This window comes from Peromyscus californicus, unplaced genomic scaffold, assembly GCF_007827085.1.
Source record: "Peromyscus californicus insignis strain IS unplaced genomic scaffold, ASM782708v3 Scaffold_7__1_contigs__length_154581171, whole genome shotgun sequence".
Lineage (NCBI taxonomy): Eukaryota > Metazoa > Chordata > Mammalia > Rodentia > Cricetidae > Peromyscus > Peromyscus californicus.
In genome coordinates this window covers 16441605-16452420 of record NW_026294595.1, presented here as the reverse complement: position 1 = coordinate 16452420, position 10816 = coordinate 16441605, and the positions used below count along the sequence as shown (strand labels likewise).

At 41.0% G+C, this 10816-nt stretch overlaps 1 protein-coding gene across 1 annotated transcript; it reads right to left on the bottom strand.

The window, feature by feature from the left end:
* LOC128100781 (E3 ubiquitin-protein ligase RNF34) lies at window positions 1–1991 on the bottom strand. Its single transcript, XM_052723406.1, has one exon. It carries the CDS (start codon window positions 1875–1877, stop codon window positions 738–740), a length of 1140 nt encoding a protein of 379 aa, XP_052579366.1. The 5' UTR covers window positions 1878–1991; the 3' UTR covers window positions 1–737.
* Between the last annotated feature and the right edge of the window lie 8825 nt (window positions 1992–10816).

The window sequence follows — 10816 nt, the reverse complement described above, 5'->3', positions numbered from 1 at the left end:
GCCTTTTAATCTAATTTTATTCCTAAAGTTAAAATTACTAGCAGGTAGCACTAAAAATACACCTTCACTATACAAAACAGTGTAAATTGATTACATATTAATAAAGAATTTAGCATACACAATCTTCTAAAGAAGCTAGATGCAGCCCTTGCTATTAAAAGCTGTATCTGAACAAAAATGGACATATTTATCTGAGGCCCTGGCAGTTGACTATAGAACATCAATTGTCTCCCAATTATGTTTAAATGCAGAGATAGCAACAATGTGGAAACTTACATTCATTAAATATTAGCACTGAAAATATACATGACTAATAAAGTGAACATTCAGAGCAGCCACTGCTCAGTGTAGTCCACACTAGCTCACTTGTGAACAGCAAGTTCACTTGGAGGAGAACAAAAGTTTCAAACACAGGAGAAAGGGGAAATAAGAGACAGGGTGAGTGGCCTCTAGAGAGCAAGAGCAAATACCCACACTCAACAGTCTGACTTCAGCAACTAGTGCTCAGGGGAGACAAGTGATAAAACCCAGCAGAAGCTGGGAAAGCCGTGTGTCCACAGGCAGACAGGCCTATGGCCCAGCCCAGCCCAGGTTTCTTCAACTTAGGATGAACTTTGTGTCCCCAGTCGGTAAGGAAAATAATTTTTAAAAATAGCTTCTGCCTTGGAACAGTAAGTTTCCAGTCCCTTTTATGTGTGGGATAGTCAGAGGAGTGTCCCGTGTGGGGGGCCTCAATTTCATGACTTGAAAACATGCACAGCTCGCACCACATACTGCCGGCAGATGGGACACTCACTCATGCGCTTGCCACATTTGGTGCAGGTGACCATGTGCCCACACTCCAGCAGGACACAGTCAATGACAGCATCCATGCAGATCCGGCACAGGCTGTCATCCTCTTCATCCTGAAGTTGCATCCGTTCACCGTATGACTTTTGGTTTTCCTCATTCTCTTTGTACAGCCGGTTGACTTTCTCTACCAGCTCCCATTTTTCACAACAGCCAGAATAGTTGACGAAGTTGCGGGCCAGGATTTCCTTCAGCTGGCGCACACTCATCCCTTCCACCTCCTCCAGGCTCGACAGGTCAGACAGCGAGGCTCTCGCTTTCTTCTTAGAGAGCCCTGGGGTCTGCTCCTCCAAGTTTTCTTCTTCATCATCTTCTTGCTCATCATCATCATCTTCATCTTCTTCATCATCTTCATCATCTTCATCTGTGTTTGCTGAAGCTATTTCACTTTGGACCTGAGCCAGAACTTCCGACCGGAAGGTCCCATCTCTGTCCAGGAGCTCTCCCTGGAAGGAGGACACAGTAGCAGGGGGGGCTGTATAATTTGAAAAAAAGGATTGTGTAAAAAAACTAGAAGTCTCGGACCGTGAGGAATTCAGGCTACTTGAGTCCAGGTCATCCCCGGAACCTAGTCCACGGTGGCACAGTACTAAATCTACCAAGTCCGCCTTCTCCCGACAAGTGTCGGTTGGGATGTTTCGGAGGAGGAGATACTGCCGCAGGTCCTTCACTTTCAGCCGCATCAGCTGAGGGCGCTGGAAGGCCGTCTCCTGGAGCAGGTGGCACGTGGAACATCTGCGGAGGTTTCCTTGTGGGACTGAGCAGAAGGAGCAGAAGTCTTTCCTGCAGTCACAGCAGACGTGCTTCTTTCTGAAGACTGAAAAGGAAAGTCCACACGCTTTGCAAACTATATTGGGCCCTGCGGTAGCTGCTGGTGCATAGGTGGGGAAATCAGAGCTGGGTGTAAATCTGAACGGGCCGCTGCTTCCCGGAAATCCTGCCTGCTGACCTCGGACGGCTCCGGTTCCCATGACTTCATTCAGCAGGCCGCAGCAGGAAGCCCACATGGAAGTCGCCCCCGCCTTCATGGCCGCGACCGCCTCGGCTCGGTCGGCTCGACCCGGGAACTCAGCACCATAGCAGCCTGCTCACACAACGGACCTCTCCTTCCTTCTACGGCGGCGGCGGAGGCTGCGCCTCCCGAGGCCCGGCTTGCATTTTTTTTGAGACAAGAATTTTCTCTGTAGCCAAAGGTGTCCTTGAATTTGCTATGCAACCCAGGATGATGACAAACTCAGAAAGAACTCTTGCGTCTTCCTGCAAAGGGCTGCCATTGCAGTCATCTGTCACCATACCCAGCTTAGGCAGTGATGGGGATGGAATCCAGTTTCATTGTGATAAGCAGTGACTCTACCAACTAAGCTAAATCCCCAGCCTTGGATTACATGTTTATTTTTTAATTTAATTTATTTTATGGGTATGTATGTTGTGCCTGTATATATGGCTGTATACCACATGCATGCAGTGCATGTTAAGGCCAGAAGAGGGCCTTCACATCCCCTCAAACTGAAATTATAGATGATGTTTAGCCATTATATAGGTGCTAGGAATTAAACCTGGGTCCTCTGGAAGAACAGTCAATGTACTTAATCAATGAGCTCTTCAGCCTTTGTTTTTAAATGGTGTATTTTTGAAAAACAAAATTTTCACATCCGGTAAATTATATTTTCTTATACATTTTGAACTTTATTGTGCCTAAGAGATCTTTGTTTACCTCAGGATATCATATTTTGTCTTATAAACATTCTTTTTAATAGCCATAATTATTATATTTAAGCCTAAACGTTATTTCAACAAATTTTATGTGGTCTGGGCCGATATTAAGGATATACTTTTATGTCATTATTGTTTATGGAAAAACATACTTCTTTTCTTATTGACAGTTTATGCAAATTTAATATACAGTTATAATTCTGGATTCTCAGTTCATTGCCATAAATGTGTATGATAGTTCTTGATTATTGAAGTCTTCAAAAAGGTTCTTCAACTTTGTACAATGTGTGTGTGTTCATGGCATTCATGTATACAGATGTAAATATATGTGTAGATGCTTATAAACACATGCAGGTGTAGGCCAAAAGACAACTTCAGGTATTATTTCACAGGTGTCATCCACCTTTTATTAAAAGACAGGGCCTCTTACCGTTATGGAAATTACCAAATGTGCTGGACCAGCTGCCCAGTGACTCCCAGAGATCTGCCTGTCTCCATTTCCCCAGTACTAGGATTACATGTATGTGCCACCACACTCGGCCTGTCTTATTTGGTGTCTGGGGATTTAACTGAGATCGTGCTGCTTGCAAGTCAAGAAATTTACTAACTGAGCTATCTCCCATCCTTGTACTTAGTTGAAAAATTATTTCTGGCTATTCCATAAGTCAAGTTTCTCTTGACAAACAAGGGCAATAGAATATGTGTAGTAAACATGGGAGAAGGGTTTTACCAGAGTTGGTTCACATAATTATGGCAGTTAAGGTATCTCACTACAGGTTGTTTACAAGCTGAGGACTTGGTATATTATGTAAATAATTCCAAGTTAAAGGTCTACAGAGCAAGACAGCTCTTGATGCAATTCTCAGTGTGATATCACAAGTTTGAGAAACTGAATTGGTATAAGTCCTAGATCAGAGTCCAAAGGTAGATGAACCTAGAATTCTGAAGTTCAGGAAGCCAAAATTGTCTATCCCAACTCTTGAAGAAGAAAATCAATTTGCCTTCTCTTTTGGTTCTTTTTTGTGCTTCCAGGTGATTGGCTGCTGCCTAACCAACCTGGAAGATCTTCTCTACCTCAGCCCTTCAGACTCACCTTGAGTCTTTCGAGAAACTCTTTTATAGACACTAAAAAATGCATCCCAGGCCTTGCTGCATTCATTCATCCATTAAAATTCACACTTAACATTCAACATCACAGGTGTTCTAGATATTCTGCACTTCTAGTTACATCTTGGAATGGGTGTCAATTTTTGCAAAAAAGGCTAATAGAATTTTAATTAACACTAATTTGATTAGCAAGATGGACTCATCCAACCCATGGAACAAATCTCTACATCTATTTGCCTATTCTTTACATTCTTAAGCTATTGTTAATGGTTTCATGTACTTATATGACAGTACAAGTTGAATTACTTATTTAATTGTAATCTTTTGGGTTTGTTGCTAATAAATATTAGCAAAAACTTCTCTCTGTTTATTGACCTTTTCTTCAGCCTCATTAAACTCACTCTTTAGTTATGTTATTTTTTGTGGATTTCTTAGAAAATACATCGTAACCATGCTGTTTAAAAACAGTAATAGCTGTGCCACTTCCTTTCCAATCTGAATGGCCTTCATTTATTTTTATTCTTTCATGACATTGACTAGATCCTCAGAAACAACACTTTATTAAAAGGAGCAAAAGAATCCAACTTTTGTTTTTCTTGTTCTGTGGAGAAAATCATTCAGACTTTTAGCATTAATTATGGAGATCTCTCTGTTTCTTAAGATATTTGTCTTGTGTTCCTCCAACAAGAATTGCTATGTTTTATTTTGCATGTGAATTACTGGAATACTTTCAATAAAGATGTCTATATATTTAATGAAACATTTATTGAATACATAAATTTTTTTTTTTTTTTTTTTGGTTTTTCGAGACAGGGTTTCTCTGTGTAGCTTTGCGCCTTTCCTGGAACACACTTGGTAGTCCAGGCTGGCCTTGAACTCACAGAGATCCGCCTGGCTCTGCCTCCCGAGTGCTGGGATTAAAGGCGTGCGCCACCACTGCCCGGCCATAAATAATATTTTTAAAAGGTTGAAAATATCAAATAAATGAGACAGTACCAATTTTAATTGTATATACATTCACATTTGTGAAACAAAGACAAAATAGTCCTAAACCTGAACAGATTTTTTTTTTTTTTGGTGGACTAGGAACTGTGAATTATCCCACCAGATTTTGTTATTCTGACTTATTCTCTTACTGTAAACCATCACCACCATTACTGACATCAATTTGACTTAACAAAACTACCCTACTGAATTTTGAATGTGCGTGCATGTGTGTGTGTGTGTGTGTGTGTGTGTGTGTGTGTGTGTGTGTGTGTGTGTGTGTGTATGTGTGTGTGTGTTATGGGAAGGTTGTTTTTTTTTCACCAATTGTGCACTATGTTAAGGTCCAAATTTGTATGATGTAATAGTAGGCTGGACACCTTGAAGTGCTGTTGTTCAAGTCCAAAGGCAATGTCCTCTAGAATTAGTAAGAACTGACATTTCAGATGAAGTGCAAAGACAGTCTTCAGAGAAATATACATTTTTCAGAAATTCCATTGTTTTTGTTATAGTTACACCATAAGGCAATAAGATGAAGGCCACTACTTTATTGGTGTATAATTCATTTTATTAAAAATCTTTCAATTTAAATGTTACTCAAGTTGTTCAAATATTTCCTCATTGGGGGGAAAAAGCTAAAATAATGTTGGACTGGATGCATGGATACCCTCTGACCTAGTAAGGTTGGTACATAGAATTAATAAAGGGTGGGAAATTACCTAGTATATCAGGTCAAACATACAAGTATAACACCACCTGTTAATGCATTTACTTGGAATGGTACTCTCCAGACAGTGCTACTTGCTCACTGCTATGGGGGCTCATGTGGGATCCACCCTGGCTTCTCTGCTCTGTGCAGGTTAGCAAGTTAGACTGTGGAAGGCTACTCTTGTTTGTTTACTACCTCTAATACTCTATTATGACACTACTCTTCTTCATTCTTTGTTGTTATTTATGTCTCTGAGGCCCTAGAGCAGAAACCTATGTGCAAACTCCCACACTCTGATAAAAACAGGGGAACAATATGGGGAGACAGACTGATGTTAATTTTTTTCTTAAAAAAAAAAATTTAATACATTTTACAACAGCAGATCCCCAATCATGCCTCCTCCTGCTCCTCCCCACCCCCACCCCCACCCCCTCCACCTTCCCCTCCAGCCCACCCCTCATCCCTTCCTTCAAAAAGGAAAAAGGGTAAGTTAGAAATTTTGGAATGATATTAGATACCTGTTGTAGCATGGAAGTAGACAGATATTACCTGCAATCTCTCAAACATTTGAAATTTTATTATGGTTAAAAACAACTTAGATGTAGAAAAGGTATTATGGAGAGTGTCTTTCAAGATTCAGCAGACAGAGCTTACAGTGCGAGGGGGTTGTTCAGGTTCTGATAGAGTTTGCAATAGGCAGTAAAGGCTCAGAAAATCCAGTTCTTGCTGAAAATCATTATTTCAGCTCCAAATTTACAAAAACTGCAGACCCCAAGGCTTGATTATTTCTCTAGTCCACAATATCAAGACTGTCAAATGTTTTACGGGTCCTTGTAATTTGAAGTTCAAAGCTCCCACCTAAGGTAAGTAGAAACTAAAGTGTCCAGAATTTTAGAATTCAAAATTGGTTATTAAAGTAGACTCTAATAATAAAGAGCTAAAATTCAGAGACTAACCATAAAATAATTGTAAGTGCTATTTCTGCTTGATTTTAGGTTCAATTCCTGCTTCCTAAGTAGCTCTCCAGCAGCCAGCAGAGGGCACGTCCCTTGCACCCCCTTATTTACATGCTGTTCCTGAGCATGAAACTGTCTATCTCTGATTCAACATGTGAAAATTTTTACCAGTTCTACTTCTTCTTTAGCTATGACAAATCCTTTTAGACCAGAGCCGAGCAAACACTTCTCCCAGGGGACGACTGTGAGTGGCCAGCCTGCTCTCCAAGGTGACCATATGTGATGAAAAGTGCAGACATGACAGAAGAAAATCAACAGGATGGTGGAGTGTGCTGCCTCCGCGATGGAGAAAGGAATCAGAGAAAGGATATTGCAGCCCAAATAAAGGAGTCTGACAAGAAGTAGGGTCCAACCTGGCAGTGCATTGCAAAAAGGAACTGTGCTAGTTATGTGACCCATGAAACCAAATACTTACCTATTTCTCCTGTGTCAATCAGCCATTGTTCTACTCAAGTGTGATTAAAAATATGCATGTCATATGCCAAACCACAGTGATCCACTAGAAATTAAGAACTGCAGCTTAAACTCCAAAAAACGCAGAGATCACAATCTCCTGTTTGGTTGAGAGACCATGATATTTTGAATCTTCACTGAGGTAATAAAATAATCAATAAATCACATTACAGTTGTATTTATTCCACACATTTGTGCCACTAGCTGTTTTCTCCTAATCTACTTAGAAAATAAATCTGTTGGAAACGGAAAAGAATCATTTCTACCCCTTCAGTAGTAGCAGCATCTCCCTATGGTCCTGTTTGTTTGTTTCCCATGCCTGGAAAGCATTATGTATTCGATACTTATATTTTGAATAATTTACGAACCTTTTGATAACAATCCAGTGGTTGTAAGTCCAATGGTTAGTAATTCTTAGCTCCAACCTCTCATTACTTGCTGATACAGAGTCTGTGCCACATCCCAACACTTAATTCTACTCTATTTAATGTACTTCTAAGCTAGATACTAAAATGAGAAGTGGGCTCCTTCAACTAATTCTAAGGATGGAAATACAGGTACTTTCATATAACCCAACATCCAATACTCTACTAATGAATCTTATTCTCGAGGTAATTTGATTTTTAAGATCACTTAATGGATAAGTTCCTGCTCAGTTTTTGTCAACTTGATGCAGCCAATAGTAACCTGGGAAAACGGACTTTGAATTGAGGAGCTATCAAGATAAGATTGGCTTGTGACCTTATTTCTGCAGATTGTCTTTATTATTTATTGATGTGTGAGGGTACAGCCCACTTAGGGCACTGCCACCTCTGGACATGTAGTCCTCAGTAATATAAAAGTTTTTAGTAATGATGTTTATTACAGGAACAGACACATTAACTAGAAAAGATAGACTCAATAAAATAATATCCCATGGGGCTTGTAAAATGGCTGAAATGGTAAAGACACTTACCATGCAAGCCTGGCAACTTGAGTGCAATCCCTGGAACTCATGCAAAGGTAGAGGAAGTCCTCTGACTCCATAGACTTGTCCCCTGACTCCATGCGAATACCACAGCAGATACATGCTTTTATGTGCTAATAATAAAAGAAAACTATAGAAATCACCAAAAAGAACAATACTCCAGCGTTAGGTGATGACACATTGGTAGGTGCCATGAGGCTCTAGTGAGATCTACTAAAGTCTGCATTGTCTGTGTGGCGCTTTTCACTGGGACCATGCATGTACCATGAGCAATATGGTGCTGGATGAAAGGAGACCATTTGAAACAACATTCAGAGAAAGTATGAATACCAACATCATCTTAAAGAGAGACTTTTCTATGTTTAAGTTTTGTAAGTAACCATCCTACTCACAATCAAGGCCATAAACTGTCAAATCTTCATTCTTCTCCTGGAAGGGGGCTTCATCTTGTTATTGCAGGGAACTGGACCCTCTTCATGGACCGAGCTTGGGCAAAGTCATCCCGTTGATGAACAGTGTCCGTGTCACTTTGCTCTTGGTTTCCTCATAACAAAGCACTCAGAGGCTGAGTGGGAAGTGACACAGACACTGGCCATCAACTTCATAAAATATATACATATGTGAAAGGCATTTAATGGAGTTATCCTATAATAAGGGAGACAATGCACACACCAGACATCTTATGCCACAAAGTAAAACCTCCAGTACCATAATGTTAAATTATTAGCCCCAAGGGTCACAGCCATATCCCCCATACAGCATCAACTATTGCCAAGGTTATTGGTTACTCTCCACAGCCTGGTGGCAAGGTCCTACTGCTGGAGACACCAGTTACTTCTGCCACTGAACATGGGAAAACCGATCTGATGCCCAACTAGAAACTCTACTCTAAAAACTAGTGTTGACGATACTGGAAGATAATATTTACACTACTGGATGAGAGAAGTAATCATCAATTCACCCCACTACAACCCTGAGACCTACAACAGAGATCTGTCTGAAAAATACACTGGTACAACAATGATACAAATGTTATGGGGGTAACAAACCACGTTTTAAAATTGGATTTAAGGCATGCTCCATGAGATGGAATTCTTACCTGACACTGCTCAAGTGCCCAAGATCCTAAGACATGATGTGTCATGGGCCTAGGAGGAAGATGTTAGTACTGTTCTGATAAAGGAATATAGCAATAAAATGACTCCTAGTAACATACTGCTATACTCATAAATATATAAACCCATTTACATACAAATACATGAGACATGAACTTGAAACCCAAATTATCAAGAGAATGTGATTCTTTGTTCATTGGACTGGAGAAGGAAGAAGACTCCTGGAAGGTGGAAAAGAAGGAACTGGCTTGTGTGAAGAATAGCATTTGCAATGAGAGCGAGTCTCCACATTTCTTTGTAACTATCGGCTTGCTCCTGGTTTGCTCATAACAAAGCACTCAGACAAACACAGCCTCTGGTGCTTCACCCCGAATGGGCAGTTTCAGAAAAGGAAGCCAATGGTTTTATAAAACATAGTGATGTGTCCTCTTAACTATTCAAATAAGAGGCTACACAAATGGCCCAAGAGACAAGGCCAGATAATATTTCTTAATGGCTGTGAAAATGGACCCCATTCACTGTAATGCAAGGGACTCTCTCAGAATTCACCTGTTGTGTGTCTGCCTAAAGTGTCTATTATTCATTCAAACTTTCATATCAATCTGGCCAGGCAAATATTTTTACCCTGCTCCTCAGGCTCCTTCATCTCAACACGACAACTTTAATAACAGGCAGGTCCTCAGACCTTACATAAGGAATTTCTACCTTGTCTTTGAGATCCTGCTTGATGTCTGTCAGGAGAAGTGTAATGACTCACCTCAGGCAGGTCACGTCTAGTGGTGACCAGCTCTAGTTTGTGGGGTATCATGTTAGAATATGTGTCCCTCCAAATCCATGCTGAATCTTCATTCCTAAATCAAAGATAATATTGAGAGTTGGGGCCTTTGGAGGTACCATCATGACAGAAAGTGTCACCTATAGAACAGGGCCTGAAAGAGAGTACAGTCCTTCCCAGGATCATGTGAGAACATATAACAAACTGCCATGTTAGAACAAGAAAGCAGCCCTCATATACCCCAAAATACACCTCATGTACCCCAAATAGCTGAATCTTAACATATCTACTTTGAATGTAGATATGTTGAGGCCGGTAACAGCCAGCTGTTACCACAGCATTTTTGATCCTACTTGCAAAGGTCCCTGGAACATCCTCTGGGTTCACCTTCTTACTGATAGATATCAGAGTCTATGCCCAATAAAACACAGAGCTTTAGGGGACCATGTTTTTGTTGTTACCATTTCTGTTGTTACTACTGTTAAAGTGGAGCCAGTCCTTCCTAGGGTTTGCTTGTGAAATGTCCCATGTAGACACTTCTGTGTTTGACTTGTGGTCTCCAGCAGGTGATTGTCTTGGGAAGTTGGGGCCTAGCTTTAGGGAGGGGGTCTAGCTCCAGGAAGCAGTTTGTTAGCCTGGTGTTGGAGGTGGGGTGACCAGTACAGTGTAAGCAGCCACATGCTAACACCAACTACTCTTGCCACCATGCTTTCCCTGTTCTCACAAAGTGTGGGCCCAAACAAACCTTCCTTATGTTACTTTCTGTGGTTCACTTGGTAGCAGTGACTGCAGAGTAGCTAACACAGGCCTTTGACAGGAGTGTGCCCATCCCTCATTGGTCCATGGCTTGCTCTGACCTCACAAGGAGCCACTGTGAGGAATGACTGACACCTGTGCATATAACACACTGCCTAGGGCTGGGTTTTGTCCTTCTAGTACAGAGAGCTGTTGGGTGGTGAGCTGTGGGACTTGGATGTTGGTGAAAGTTTTGGAGCTGGATATTGGTGAAGTTTTGGAGTCGGATGCTGGTGACTTGTTGTACTTGACAGAGTGAGTTTTTTTTTCTCACTTTGCTGGTTGTGCTTTGGGGGTATCGGTTTCATTTTTTGTTTTATTTGTTGTATTTTA